Source organism: Callorhinus ursinus, unplaced genomic scaffold, assembly GCF_003265705.2.
Source record: "Callorhinus ursinus isolate GAN/ISIS: 27379988/994484 unplaced genomic scaffold, GSC_fseal_2.0 scaffold84, whole genome shotgun sequence".
NCBI classification, from domain to species: domain Eukaryota; kingdom Metazoa; phylum Chordata; class Mammalia; order Carnivora; family Otariidae; genus Callorhinus; species Callorhinus ursinus.
In genome coordinates this window covers 561,229-577,177 of record NW_027397146.1, presented here as the reverse complement: position 1 = coordinate 577,177, position 15,949 = coordinate 561,229, and the positions used below count along the sequence as shown (strand labels likewise).

The window sequence follows — 15,949 nt, the reverse complement described above, 5'->3', positions numbered from 1 at the left end:
ATGATACAGATCACACATAAAAGAGCAAGCATTACAATAGCCAGTTAGGCAGCCAAAATGCATCCCCAAACATTTGCCATTCTGCAGTGCCTACAGAATAAAGACGAAACTCCTAGGGACACAATTCAAGGGCCCCGTGGTGTCGCTTCCAGCTGGTCTCCTGCAGGCTTTTCTCCCACACCAGCCTGCACTCCAAACTACGTGAAAACCTTCACCATTCCTCAAGCACGATCTACAGTCAGGCCTCTGTGCTTTGTGCATGGTGTTCCCTTTGTCCAGGATGATCTAGGTTTCCCCAACTACCAGATGTTTCCCCATGGCTTAAGCCCTGGCCCAACAAACGTCACCTCTAACAAAGCTCCGCTTCCTAAGTAGACAGAACCAAACTGACCACTCCTTCCTCTGAAGTTCTACAACGCTTGGTTCAGACTGCGGCTGCATGGCTTGTTTTACCCTGTCTGCCAGAAATGCGCAGGTCTGTATTCCCCACACCAGAAACCAAACATCTGCAAGTAGCGCCTAGCTGAGGCCTGGGTGCGTCTCCCTCAGGAGAAGGGCCTGGATGCACAGTGATGCCGCTCCATCATTCCTCATCCAATGCTGGGTGCAAGGGGGCCGGCCGTACGAGTGCCGGCAAGCCAGAATCGCATGCGTGACGTCACACCAGTCATCACGAGCTGTCAGCAGCCGCCACATACGGAGTCAGTTGTCTGTGCCGGGCGCTGCAGTGGGGGCTCTGCACGCCTCATCTTTCTGATTTTATCCTCCCAACCAATCCGGATGTTGGTGTAGTATTCCCGTTTCCTGATGTGGCAATCAAGGCTTTGGAAAGCTTCCGTAACTTGCTTGGTAAATATGGGGAAGGTTTGAGATTTGAGCCAAGGTCTGGGAACACACATCAAAAGAGCCAAATGGTCCTACCCTTTTGCCTCCATAACTGCATTCTTAAGGGCTTATCTTACAGCTACTGCACAACAGGACCAACAGTTACATGTGTGAAGATGCTCCGTGGAGCCAGAGGGGGACGTCAGGGTGGAGAAAATGACCGTGAGTCAACCTGAAGGACTAAGCATGCAGCTCTGAAAAGAATTATAGTACATGGAAAAACAAGCTTAAGTGGAAAAAAGCAGCATACAAACTACACTGACTACAGTAATGTAAGATATATATTCATGTGGTCAAAGATAGGGAGGCCTACAGACATTTGTTTAAGTCCAGTATTTTCTTGAGTGCTGTGATAACTTTGATAATAAAGAAAATATTTTAAAGCTGTTTATTGAGGTTCTGTCCTTTAGAAGATGTTCCTTGTGGGGGATACAAATAAAGTTTAAGTTTTACCTGAAATCCTTCTCCTTTGTACAATACAAAAAGTAAGCATTTCTTTATAGAATATAAATATAGCTCATGGGTATTCTAGAAATTCAAAAAGTATAAGAATGGGGTGCATCCATGCCGTGGACTACTACTCAGGTACCAAAAAACAAGGAACTATGGATGCACAAAACGACGTGGAAGGCTCTTAAAGGCCTCATGCTGAGTAGTAGATAAGGCCAATTTCAAAAGATCACGTACTGCAGGGAGTCCATTTATGACATTTTGGAAGTGACAAAATTATAGAGATAGAGAACAGAGAAATGGTTGCCAGGGGTGCGGGAAAAGAGGGTGTGACTATAAACGGGCAGCAACAGTTACAGATCTTGATTGCTAGTGCGTGGTTCCATGACTTTATACATGGGATCAAATGTCACAGGATTATATACAGAAACCTATGAAACAGTGAGTGCATGAAACACTGGTGAAGTTCAAGTACAGTCAGAGTCTTAGTGAACTGTATGGTGCCACACATTTCCTGGGTTTGATCAAGCAATACAGTTATTGGAGAAGCTAGATAATGCACTAGTTTTCCAAGTTCTTGAGCATCCATAATTATTTCAAAATAAAAAGCTGAAGAAAGCGTGAGAGCACGGTTATCATGGTGTCAAACGGAGTTTTGACATTTATTAGCTGGATACCTTGCCCAAGTTACTGTACCTCTCAGCCACATTTACCCGCGAAGGAGGGATGATTAAAGATCACGGACTTAAGCACCTGGCATGGTGCCTGTCACATGGTCGCTAGGAAACAATGGAATTTATTATTATTTATTATTATTTATTATTGTTATCACAAAGAGTATCTTAGCATTTGGAAGACGTAACTGTGCTCTAGAAATGTAGCGGATCTTGCCAGCGGCCACATACAGGTCTTTGTCTTTGTACCCATAAGGAGGCATTTTTTAGTTGTTGCCATGGGGTGAGACACCTCCCATGACTAAAATCCAAATGCCTAGAGAAAAAAAAGACACTACTCAGTAACTGTGTACGTTCGCAGCTGCATATTATAACATGTTTACTTCTCAATACAATCTAGTTATTAAAAACATACCATCAGGAAAGCTGTTCTGTTTGGATTGAGATTTAGGAGTGTCCAAGTGTATTTCGAAATGTCAAACTTATACCTAAAAACACACAGATGAGACACTAAATAAAAGTCTGATACTCTAAGATCAACATGGAAGCAAGAATGTAAGCAAAACAGATGAGACCTTACTGTTCTTTGTGCTTGTGTAGAGGAAATTTTATAGCTCTGATTACCCTGATCCGACACAAAACAGAAAATGGGACAACTGAGGAGAACCAGCCCGTCCCTGACCATGACAGGTTCAAGATCAGATAACCCAGCAGACCAAACTGGAAGATCCAGAAGTAGGAAAATTAACTCTGTAGAAACCTGAGTTGTTACCATCTGAATATTATTAAATATTTAAGAGTTCTCAAAGGTCCATTCTAACTCAAAATTCTGTACCTCTAAGGATCTAAAATAGTTGAGAAGTAAACAGAACAATCTAAAAAAGATGCATTCATTTACCATCTCTCTCTTGAGTGCATACTGAGTAGCAGAAACCGTACTGGACGCTAGGAACCACAGAGATAAATAAGATGCAAGTGTTGCCCTGATGGCAGACAGGACACATGTGCCCAAAGAGCCATGATGCCATCACAGCAAGACAAAACCCACGTCCAGACTAATGGGATGAGAGGTCAGAAGAGGGCAGAACAATTTCCTATTGACTGGGTCTCATGAAGGTTCTGTGCAATGGCAATGTTAAAGATGATCCTTATAGATAAGATGGAATAACAGCAGATGTAGATTTACCTTCCAGAAACAAGTTAACAGTGACATCAGCTACACGTGTGGAAAAGTATGGGGATTTTATATATAAAAAAAACAAAACAAAACAAAAAACAAGTGGATCAGGCTTAAAATAGGACGGCAGGGGAATTCCCCGGGGAGCACCCCCGGGCTGGGATCAGGGTGACACAACGACAGAGCAGCGCTTTTTTAAAGATTCCTTTGGCAGTCCTGAGCCCTGTGCAGTAGCAAGGAAGGGACGACGCCCATTCCTTGGGACCCTGGAAGCTAATGACTTAGGGCAAGTTGAGAAGGTAGGAGAACCCGAGAGTGGAGTGACCTAGATGGGAAGCAAAAGAAGGAAACAACGAGCCCCTGGGGAAGCATCGGCAATGACTCAGATTTAGACCCAGACAAGAGATGTGAAGAACCCAGAAAGGGGTTTTGGAGAAAGATTAACACTGTCACTTTGAGATACACCAGCTTGGAGGTTATGATAAATTAATCAAGTACAGATAACCAGGAGGCAGCTGGAATTACAGAACCGGGAGAGAGATTCCAAAGGCTCCTCAAACTCAAAACGGCCACAACGAACCACATGATGTTTCTCTCTCCAAATTCCGTCTTCCTCTCTCAGTGGCTGGTGCTCCATCTGCCCAGTTACAAAAGCTGGAAACCTAGGAGTCCTCCTTGACGTCTCCTTCAATCTTGCACATTTACCTCTTAAATCAATCATGAACCTGTCAAGCCCTCTCCAACTTCTCTGGACCACTGGAACAAGCATAGCGGTCTCTTTAATTGGACTGTTGCTCCCCCAGAGCCTGCCTTCCACACAGCAGCACAGGTGATCGCTGACAAAAGTCAATCTGATGCTATCATTCCTCTGCTTAAATCATGTCCAAAACTTCTCACTGCTCAACTCCAAACACCTCCATCCTGAAAGGGTGTACAAGGCCTTAGTCATCTGGCCCCACCCCCTCTCCCTCCTGTCATTCGTCGCCTTTCTCCTGGCCCCCAAAACCCAGCCACCACTGGCTCATCCTTTCATGTTCCCCTTGGTCTCGGTGCCTCTCGCTGTTCCCTCGGCTGATTCTCCCCACCCAGCTCCTACCAAGCATCTAGGTAATTCCTATTCATTCTCCAGACCAGGGGTCAAACATCATTTTCTCAGGACAATTTCCCAGGCTCCTCAAACAGCTACACTCCTATACCACTTGCTCCTGGGCTACTCACGCTCGGCACAACTTGTTGTTATATACCCGGCGTGTGATTATCTGATCAGTGTCTGTCGGTCCCGTCAGAACGAAAGCTTCATGAGGGAGAGGCCATGTCTGCCGTGCACACCACTAGATCCGAGTGCCTGGCACAGTGCTTGGCACACAGTGGCCTCTCAAATGGTCAACGAATAAAGAATGAAATGAAGTCTGGTAAAGAAAGAGGATGGTACTCTTGGGGAGAGGGGGTAGCAGGGATCCAAGACACAGAGACTTGAGCAGGTCTGCAGCGCGGGGTGGGGACAAAAGAGCCAATGGAAATCACAGATGGAAGATGCAGAATGACCGAAGGCAGGGGCACTACGGCTCTGAAGGAAGTAAAAGAGGAAAGGAGACAAGGCTCAAGTAGAGGAATTTTGTTTTGGAAAAAAGGCAACCAGTCCCTTCCCCTCAGAGGAGATGGGGAGGAGCGCATGGGTGAAAACGGACAGGAGCAGGTAGTGAGGGGGCCGGTTTCTGGGAGCTCAGGGAGGAGGGGTTTTAACTGTTCAGCAGAGCAAGACAGGAGGCCAGCTGAAGGACATGGGGGGTTGGCCAGTGATGCGGTGCGGGATGGGGGGAGAAGTCAACTAGGGATTAAAAAGAATTGCCCAAGCAGGGGGAGACCCTGAGGTCTGAAAGCCTGCACCTGTAAAGGAACTAATGAGTTAAATCTATGTGACTTGCAGAGCAGGGCCCAGTCACCCACAGACTCTCAAGTTTGGGGGCTGGCAAGTTGGGAACAACACGGCAATAAGGGGCAAGGGAACCTAAGTTTCAGGGGGTATTGTTTTCACCTGAAAACAGCACTCATTTTGCAGCAGCAATATAAGGAGATGACTCAAGACTGAAGTTTAACAGAATACCTATAGTATGGATCCTATGTTCCCACCGAAGTTCTACTCAGACACATGAGGATGTCTTATTATAGTCTTTTTAGCATTATTTCACCTCCCTTGAAATGAAAAGAGGTGCTAAATCTACTAGACTGAAGAGCCTAAAGAAGGACAATCTCAAAAAGTCTCCATTGTATTTTCATGAAAAGAAAAATACTACAGGTATCCTTGTCGGTCATCCTCATAATGAACTCGATGGGCCTCCCCTTTGGGAAAGAGTACAGATCTGGCTCTGAATGTCCGTAGCGGGAGAGGGCAGTGTTCAAGGCTCACAGCTCCAGTTGCAGCCAATGAGAGAGATCATGGAAGCTAAGCACTGCCATACTTGTTAGATGCCCAGCTACTAAGTGGCATGATACCTGGCACCTGCTCAAAGCTCATTTCAGAACCGAATATTTGAGAGACAGAGTCTGACTGACACACAAGCCATCCATCCATCTTAATTCTCCAAGCCCTGTCTATACACTGATAAGCCATCGAAAAGCTAAGTAAACAGACCTCATTTTTCTCGTCCCTCAAAGAAATACCTTTATGAACTACAGATGAATGTGTGTTCCATCTTTATAGAGGGTCTTAAATGGTACTAAAGAATCTTTGGGTAACACTCTGCCTGAAGAATGGAATCAGTATGTTCCTACCTTTTAGAGAGATTTCTCCTTGAATTGAATCCAGGAAGAACATACTGTTTCTGACTTACTGTCAGAAAATGAAAGGCGTGTGCACAACACGTTTCTCATCTCATCAGCCTCACTCAGCTGGAAGGCCTAAAAGCCTCCATTCCTCTAGCTACCACACATCTGCCACAGTCCGTTCTAGTTTAGGGCTGTGTGGAGTGACCGGGAGCGAGAAATACCCACTTTCAAACGGGATTACCTCTGGGGTGAAGGGGAGATGGGGTTTCTTCAGCTGGGTGGTGGATCCACAGATGTTTAGGTTATTCTTTATAAACTTCCTATCTTAAGTATTTCAAAATAAGTTTTCAAATGGGGTGGGGATGGATGGGTGCTCTAGGTGGAAAAAAAAAAAAAAAATGGCTTGAAGAAAGGTCCAGAGGAGAAAGCAGAGGGTTTTGTTAGGGGGTCGGTGAGTAGGGCACCTGAGCTGGAGCGTGGGGTGGGCACACAGGAGAGAGGTGGGAAGGTGCCGCGTCCCTAACCCCCTGGCTAAGGCATAGGGCATGAGGGAGGAAAGGAGCCACGGGGAGTTTCTGAGCACGGGGATGGTGCGACTATAAAGAGCCAGAGAGAGAGGAGTGGGGAGAGGCTGCAGGCAGGGAGGCCGACGTGTGGCCCCTGCGATGGCCCGGGACAAGACCTTGGACTAGGGTGGGGCACAAAGGAGGACAGGGGCAGGGATCCCAGGGCCACTGGGAGACGAGCAGCACCAGCCCGAGAAGTAGGAACACCAGAAGGGCGTGGGAAGGGAGAAGGAGCTGAAGACTCCCACCTTGGCCCACACATCTGGGATGGGAGGCAAAAAGCCCAGCGGTCTTGAGCAGGCAGTAAGGAATGAGAAAGGGGGTAGGCCCCTGGGTAGCTCAGTGGGTTGAGCGTCGGACTCTTGCTTCCAGCTCAGGTCACGATCTCATGGATTATGGGATCGAGTCTGGCGTCAGGCTCCATGCTATGTGCAGAGTCCGTTTGGAGATTCTCTCCCTCTGTCCCTTCTCCCCCTCCCCCCACCCCGCTCTCACTCGCAAAAATAAGTAAGTATTAAAAAAAAAAGAGAGAGAGAAAGGGGCCAGAAGAAAGGCAGCCCTTGAAACCCAAGAAAGCCCGGGGTGACCAGGGGATGGCTCTGTCAGCTGTGGCCGGATGGGGGACAGCGTGTGGAAAGGAGCGCGGCCAGCAGGCGGCGTTCTCCTGACAGAAGAGGATGCTGCCGGGGAGCAGAGGAAGCCCTGGGGCAGAGCAGACCCCTGGGAGGTGGAAGGAGGAGCAAGAGACCAATCAGACTAGCATCTCTCCACTGAATGGGTTCCCACCGGGGCTCCCTGGGACCTAATGACCACCCTCTGTGGCCTCTGCTCATTCTCTATCCTGCTGAGCCTTGCAGCATTCCGTCCGTGGTCCCCTCCCTTCTTTTCTGAGTCTTTTCTCTTCTACCGACTTCCACCAAAGCCTTTGCTCAGATTTTCTCCTGCTCCCACCGCCCCTGCTTTCTCTTCTCAGTTGGCCCTGGGGCTCCCCCCCCCGACCCCCCGCCCCGGGAGAATGTTCATGCGCCTCAGTGCGCATCTCCTTGTCACATCTTCTTCTCAGGTAATCGCGTGGATGTATGCGGCTTTCACCAACACTGACGTGCTAACAACTTCACGAGCTTCAGAGTCACGTTTCCAAATGCTTCGGAGACTTCTCCACTCGGTGGCTGTATAGTTATTAAGTCCACATGTTCCAAGAATCCCCGGGGACTCATCTCCGACGTGTTCCTTCTCCAGTGAGGTCCATTTCAAAGGCAAAGGATCACAGGCATCATTCTTGACTCAAGTCCTTCCTCTGACTCCCGCCTACAAACGGCCACCCCATGCTCCTGAACCTTCTGTGCTCTTCCTCCTGGTGCAAAGACAACTGTGCGAGGCCCTGGCTGCCCACCTGGACAACTAACTTTTCCACTGCTCTCCCTGCCTCCAGTCTCCCTCCCTAATCCGTCAGACACACTGCAACTGGACGTCCCTTCCAGAAACCCACACCCAACACGTTGTGGTCCTCCCCGTAAGGTGCGCACTGCTGACCCGTGACTTGCGAGACTCTTGGGGCGGACTCTTCTTCCGGCGTCATCTCCTGCCACCCCACTCCCCCTCCACCCTGTGCTCCAGCTCCAACAGACCACTCAGCTGTTTCCACAGTATGTGGTCTTCTCCCTATCGTCACACAAGTGCGAGGGAACCGCTCTACCTGATATGCTCCTCCCTCTCTCCCCTCCTGTCCAGGAAATTGTTACCATTCTTCAAGACTCAGTTCAAATATCACCTCCTCTACAAAGCACGCTAGGACTCATCACTCGGCTAATCGCCGTCTCCCTCAGAACCTCGCAGCACTTTGCAACCACTGCAGGCTCTGGCATAGTTCACCCCAATTACTCGCCTCGGCGTCGCTCACCAAGCTCGGCGTTAGTTCACCGTGCTGCTTGCCGAAGGTTCTGGAATAAAGTTATGAGCGCATGAACGAACAAAGGGTTACTTCGCCTTTCTCACCCACTATAGCAGCTGAACCCAAAGTGTTCCTGGAAAGGAAGCTGAAGCAGTCTTCCCCCTGGTAGTCTACAGATTACCAGGGTATTCCATGCCTACAGTGCCCCCGCCAAATTCCTGAGCACCCTCAAGGTCAAAAGGGGGCTATGACATCTCCAAACTCCAGAAACAAGGTTGGTATTCGAGATGCCACAATTTAGTGAGGTCCGCATGGCAGTCAAGCCACAGCGATGAAGCCTGCTCCCTCCCGAGTTCACTCACAGAGTACGTTTTTACTGAGTGCCTACTGTCTACTGGACACTGTGCTAGCTAGGCACGGAGGATCAAAAGGACTCAGCATTAGTAAAGGCCAAAGACATATGGCAGCAAATAAAAAAGACCAGAGTTCCTTCGTTCAGCAGCCCGACTGAACATCTTCAATGTGCCAGGCTCTGCCCTCCACACTGAGGGGACACGGGTGGGGGGCGTCGGGGGAAGACAGACAGACAAGCATCCCTGTCCTCAGACAGCCAAGGAACAAGATGAAGCAGTGACATGTATAAAATAGGAGGCGGAGGCAAGTGCTCAGGAGAAACAAACAAACATGGGAAGGAAAGAGGGCATGTTGGCGACGGGGGGGAGTTGGCGAGGGGGGGGGGGGGGGCGGGGTGCTCACGAGCACTAAGCGCTAACAGAGAGGCGTGGGAAAAGGCTGTGAGGACACGAAGAGGGAGGGGCTCCTTCACGGGAAGCTGGAGGAGGCTCCGAAGAGGGCATGATTGTTGAGGTGGGGTCTGGACAAACAGCATGGGCAGCAGTGGCGGGAGTTGAAGCAAGAGAAGTCACAAGGATTTTTATGCCATGTAAAGGAGAGTGGATTTTATCCTGTGGGCCACAGGGAGCCAATGAGAGTTTTAGACTGGAGAAGTAAGCTGGCCGGCCTAGTTCTAAGGAGGATCACTCTGGAGGCAGCATGCAGGGCAGAGTAGAGGGGGGATGACCACGCAGGAGGGCCACAGTGACAGTCTAAGGAAACAACCACTGTGCTTCTACTGTCCTGGGGAACGGGGCAGGCAGGAAACCTTGCCCTTGACACCTCAACGAAGTGGGACAGCGGACTCCCGTGTCAGACCGCGCTCCTGCAGCAGTGTTTACCTACCTGAAACCAACAGGTGTCCGCTTCAAAATGCCAATAACAGGATAGCTCTTTGTCAAACACACAGTGTGCAGCAGAATCCACAACTGATGCTCTTATTTAGGGCTTTAAGAAACACTATGATGACTACGTTTTGAGGCTTCTGCATAACCACTTACGTGGCTTTCTTTATAGGATGTTTTCTGCCATTAGCTTCTTGCTTTTATACTTGGACTAAATGTTATAGCCGATTGGTCAAAATGTTTATGTAAAACAGTGGAAGAAGAAACAAGTTAGTAGTCGGTGTCCAATGGGCCTTTTATATACCCATTCGGTGCTAATCCCCACCTTCTACTATGCCATATGAAAACCAACTAAAGCTTGCTAAGTGCTTCCCCAATTAATTACAAAAGTCCCACGTGCTCATTCCAAGTGGAGGGGAGAAAACAGAGCATGCATAAGTCCACTCTCCAGATCTCCCAAGTACTAACACGCCTGCTGTTATTTCTTTCCGGCCTCTTTTCTACAGACAGGTTTTGCTTGGTTTATGCAGTTGAGATCATACAATCCTGCCATGGCATCACAGTTTTAAAAATTTCCCCAGTTCATCATCAGTGACAGCATAAAATGGAACCAGGCCTGCATGGCCGGCCAACAAGCCAAGAGTCTCAGAGGGGAAAGGCACTGTAACACTTGCTTTAATTCTCATTTTTGATGACTCTTGCATATATTAGCATAAAATCTCTCAATCTGTCTCAATTTGACCCTTGGGAGCCGTAAAGAATGAGTCTGATCCCTGCTCCACAGAAGGCACTTCAGACATTCCAAGGTAGCTAGCTCTGTCATGCCTCCCTTCCGTCTTTTCTTCAGATGAAACATCAACACTTATTTCAATCATCGCTCATATTGCAGCGCCTTCACAAGCCTGGTTCCCTCTGTCTGAACCCTCGCTGGTTTGCCAATGTCCCTCTTAAAACACGGCACCTGGCTTTGAACACGACACTTCAGATGGGACTACAGTCTCATTTTGCTGGCCATTATATTATACTTTTGTTAGTTAAGCCTACAGGGATATTAACTTTGTCATCAATCATGCCCAATTACTGGATCAAATAAGCTTGAGCCCCTCTATTAAGACAGACCTGACCTCCTCCGTCCTTTGTTGGTACAACAGGTTTGTATAAAGTAAATGTTATCTACATGAAATGTATCCTTAGTTTCCCTCCAATATCCTAGTCCATTAAGACAGTTTCAAATCGCAACTGCATAGTCTAGCACATTGGCTACTTTGCAGTCTTTCACATATGGGACATGCATACTTCCTGTGGGTTCAACTGCACTGCATTAGACACACTGCAGAGGAGGGGCCCTATACAGCAAGACATTCGTTACCGCCCTTCCTGGTTGGTATCAAGGCTTTAATCCACAGTCTATAACTCCATCTAGATGTACCACCACCATGTGGCCCAAGTTTCTTAGTCATATGCCTCGATTTAATCAGGACAAGCTGTCAATAACACAGTCCTAAGGAAATTATGGGGTAAAAGCAATGACACAAAAACTACATTCCCCCAACATTCTTTACATCTCCTGTGTATAAACTGCTGTTGGGCTACTCTTCCACATACCCTGGACCTATCCATTCTTCCTTGGCCCATCCCCCAAATACAGCTGCCCCTTCAGGCTGGCCTGGACAACGGCGACCCGCTGTATGTACCGTAGGTCCTTCGGCGACAGCCATGCAGCTCTTCACTCATCCCTTCCCTTCGGGAACACCTCGTCCCCATCTCATGGTTCCATCAGTGCTACATGCCTTGAAATGCTATGGCACACATTTCATGGCCACGGAATGAAAAGGGAGATTGGCACTAAGCCACACCATAGGCATCCTAGTGCTAAACCACTATCTAGTACTTTGTGATTGACCACTTGGAAAGTTCTAGAGCCATGGGCCTTAACAAGGGATTTGCATCAGCATCCTCCTCTGTGAAGTCTTAAAACTTACAACTATACCTGGACCACAGGCCTGGACACTGTGACACAGGACATCTAGGGCATCTGTAGTGTCTGTTAAGCACCCCATGTGGTTCTCGTCTGTGCTTCTGGTAAAGAACCACTGTTCTCTACTAACTTCTCCAAACTAGCGAATGGGTCCAGTTACCAACGCCTCCCCAATGTTCTGAGGGCTAAAACTTCTTTTTAAATCCACACTATTCCTACGTACACAGGTGTTAGTGGTAAATGAGCTTTGCATAAGCCAAAAATTAAGAGCCGAGAAGCAAATACATCCCCCATGTTAATCTGATCCACAGGCAACGTTGCCAGGTAGAAGAGACACAGTTTAGCATTATCTTTAACAGTTAGGGTCATCTTTATGGTCTTAGATTCTACTTACCGTTTCCAAACTTCTTAAATAAAGACGATAATTTGTGATGTAAACTCTTCCCTTAATGGGGCCATTGAAAGGACATATGTAAATAACTTCTTTGTCTATTAAGATAAAAAAAGTACCCTAAAATAATGGAAATATATACCAAGATACACAACAAATGGCACTCATTTAATATCAACTATGTGGCTAAGAATAACTACAGTAAAAAAAAGATCCCTGGAAAGGTCGAAAGGCGGGCACTGGCCACGTTTCTACATTACCGTGCCAGGTCAAGTGGGACCAAAGGTCACCTCCAGGCACCGGCACTGCTTCCCTGAGCTTGACCAAAATGCTGGCACCACCGAGGGCAAGGTGGTAATAGCCAGAGAGCAGAAGTGAAGGCGGGGACTGCTGCCGCTACCCCCAGTGGTTGTAAAGGTAACTACGGAGCTACTTCAATTAGAGGACGGCCGTTCAGGCAGGACAGTCTTGTGGACTAACCGCCAGCTACGGTTTGAGGTTGGCCAACCTCTAATCATGCAAACATCATGATGTTTTAAATAAACAAACGTCAGTGGTAGAAATATTCCTACAGTCTATTCTTTCTAATAGTCCAGAGAAGAGTTTTTAGCTAGATTCATTTCGATCATTTAAGGGACAGAAAACAGATGGCCAAGAGAATAGTACATCTTTAGTAGACTCAAACATAAGGAGAGACTAAATCAGGAGACTTAATTTATTATCATAAAAAGATCTTTCTGTTATCTTTCAAGGATGTCCTTGAATGTGTTAACGGCTTTTAATTCTTTTTAACAATTTTGAAATCCCTTTCTCCTCGGGTGCTAAATGAAAAGTACCCAGTAAGGCGACCTCATGCTAATTCAATACAGGACTACCTCAGTTAAGCTTCTGATGCTGATGCAGAGCACCAAAATTTCATATATGAAGGCCACCCAAAGTAAGCTATCCTCTTTGCTCTTATCCAGAATTTGGGATGGACACATGCCACTGGTTTTCAAGACTAGCATCGTGTGCAAGTCTGTGGACATGGAAGAGTTTCTCATGGTGCATGGCTAACTAATTCACAAAGGCACCACGTCTTACACCATGTTTTAGCCATTGAAGCTAAACAACCCAGACCTTAGTGAACAAACCAAAAGGTTCCCTGAAACGATGGTAACTGTATCACCACCCAATACATGGTAATCTGAGGCAAGGGTGTTGGCCCTAATATAAAATGCGAATGCCCACAACATCAGCATTTGGCTTAGAAGTTGTCAGATGCTCCTGTATTCTTAAGCCAGGATGATCTGGCCCTTCCAAAGTAGATCCCTTCCTCTTAGTATGAATTTATCATGAAAAAGATAAGTCTGCAATCGAAATACTGCGTCAATATTACTAACTCCAGTTATCGGACAAACGAAAGCTATCATAAACCAATATGGTCTCCTATATTTCAAAGAGAAGACTATTTAGACGTTAAGTCTTTAGGTTGATCATTTTAAGGCATACATCCTAGGCTGGAAAACCTTACTATTACTTGGTTCTTATAACCTCAAATCATGAGAGCTTAGAGCTCCAATAAGGGACATTCGAGAGAGAATCCACTTTTTTTTCCCCCCAAAATAATTCTCACTCTTGGGTACAGAGGGGAAAATATTACTATCCTGGATAGCATGAAACTCTTCAAAGAACTCTGATCAAGAAACTAATGCAGAGAGTTCTCCTTATGTTAACACTTTTAAACAAAGCTGGCCTATATACCTAAATCTGAGTTCTAAAGAGAAAGAGGGATTGAAGCCACCTGATCCTGCTGGGACTCTCATCAAGTGATGCAAATCCTAACTTCACAGGACCCTTACCAGTGATGCGAGTTTCTCCTGGAAGTCTAGGAACAGCCTCACTGAGGTCCCGATTAACTCCATCCCTAGAAGTCTGGAAACGAAACAGGGCATCAAAGGAATGACATTACATTTGCACAGATTTTTAAGCAACCTGGAACACAACCAACCAGAAATGCACTTTGTAAAGAAAAAAAATTAGAGTGATAATTATCATTATAGAAAAGTGGCACAGAAAAAAACAAACGACCAAAAAATACAACTTAGCATCAATATTCATTAGCTGTGTTAACTTTTAGTCCGTAAATAACATTAGCACACTTTTCAATATTAATTTTTAAATACCCCTTCCAGGAGCTTTACAGTGAACACTGTTCAGAAAAGTGATAAAAAGTCAGTATTAAGCATATTCTATAGACACACGCCTACTTTGGCATTTTTTTCCATACTAAATATTTAGTCATCTTATGTTAACAGCGGAAATGAAAATTTCATTTCAAGGGGGCCTTAACTGAACAACCGTAATTACAGAATCTTCCCATAATGTCAGAATCTTCCCATATGTTACTTCTTAACATATTAGGTTTCTTATTTTACTGAGATCCTTCCTCGCATAGGTCACTATATAAAGAGGAAAGGGCGGTCAAGCATTTTAACTAGGAGGGCAATCATTTCGTGTGCAAAGTTAGTATATACTTCCCACAGAGGGTTTTTGTGAATATTAAGTGAAACAAAATGCACAAGCACACTTCTGTGAATTATCAAGGGCTATGCAAATGTAAAGTATTATGCAATAAGAGAACTGTGAATTGTGTATTTAAGTAAGACATAAGCTGTCAAAGTTGGGTGCTCTGCTGGATTTTTAATGGTTTTATCATTTTTATTCAGGCACAAAAATGAAAATTCCTAACCAATTTTCAATGTTTTAGTACTTGTAAGCTAAGCATTTTAACTAGGAGGGCAAGACCAATTGTTGCCAGCCAGGAATGCCTTCCCCCATGGGGAGCGAAACCACACAACTTATATAAATGGTACGACTGGGAAGAAATCACCAGCATCCTTTAACGCTGCCCCTCACTAACCAAAAACAAGTATAACGAGCAAATGTAATACTCAGTATACCTTTTAAGGACCACAGTTCGGGGCCAGGAGAAGAAAGTACAATTCAACCACAAAATTAGGGAAACAGATGTTTGATTAACACGGATAACATGGGATTAACATAGGATATACTTTATATTAGAGTCATATTCCACAAGGACCTACAATTAGCTCCATGAAGTAACTCTTGTGTTTAGAACTGATCCTTGTACCATAATGATAATACCAAAATACAATTAAAACTTATAAAATCTTGGGGATGAAAAAGGTCGTTGTAGACATGACACCCAAAGCAGAAAATACGAAATGCAAAAGACTGATAGATGTGATCACATAAAAAATTTAAACCTCTGTATTTCAAAATCAAAATGCCACAAATATAATAAAAAGGCCAATAATAAGCTAGGAAAAAGACCTGTAATGTATATTATAAAGAGCTGATTATCATTATATGTAAAGAACACTTATGAATCAATAGAAACACACCAAAAAGCAAACAGTCAAAGGATACGAACAGCCACTTCAAGAAAGAAATACAAATGGATAATAAACACTATTTTTTAAAAAAAGGTCACCCTCATTAGTACTCAGGGAGCTACAAATTAAAAAACACTAGTTGGCTCCCTTCTGATTGCTTAGGCATCCCTGTACACTGCTGGTGGGAGTGTAAATGAACCTTTCTGGTGGATAATTGGTAAATGCATCCAAGGCTTCAAAGGGCCATGAATAAAGCTTATTTTAAATCCGCCCCTTGCTTTCAATATATGTTGCAAAATCGCCCTCTAATTACACAATTTTCTCCTCGATACTCTGAACAATTTTTTCTTGACACTGTATTCATTTCACTCATACAACTATTTTATCATCATAATTAGAAAATAAGGCCAATATTTAGGAAGGTGTGAGAGCCTGCTCAGTGGGCCTTGGCCTTCTAATATCTCCTTCAGAAAGCTTTTAAGGCCCAGATGTTGCCTAGTATCTTAAATATAATGTCTGGCAGCAGTTCACAAAA

General features: G+C 45.6%; 1 protein-coding gene across 6 annotated transcripts in view; it reads right to left on the bottom strand.

Annotated features, from left to right (window-relative positions):
• Positions 1–15,949, bottom strand: part of MTM1 (myotubularin 1) — a 95,420-nt gene that overhangs the window by 55,218 nt on the left and 24,253 nt on the right. For 4 of the 6 annotated variants that reach the window (XM_025862798.2, XM_025862797.2, XM_073887871.1 and 1 more), the window contains exons 3-4: positions 13,858–13,930; positions 12,020–12,114 (exon numbers count right to left, since the gene is read on the bottom strand). In XM_025862798.2, coding sequence (XP_025718583.1) covers positions 12,020–12,114; positions 13,858–13,930 — 168 coding nt within the window. The remainder of the gene's footprint in view (positions 1–12,019; positions 12,115–13,857; positions 13,931–15,949) is intronic. The other 2 variants (XM_025862802.2, XM_025862801.2) reach the window with 1 other exon arrangement.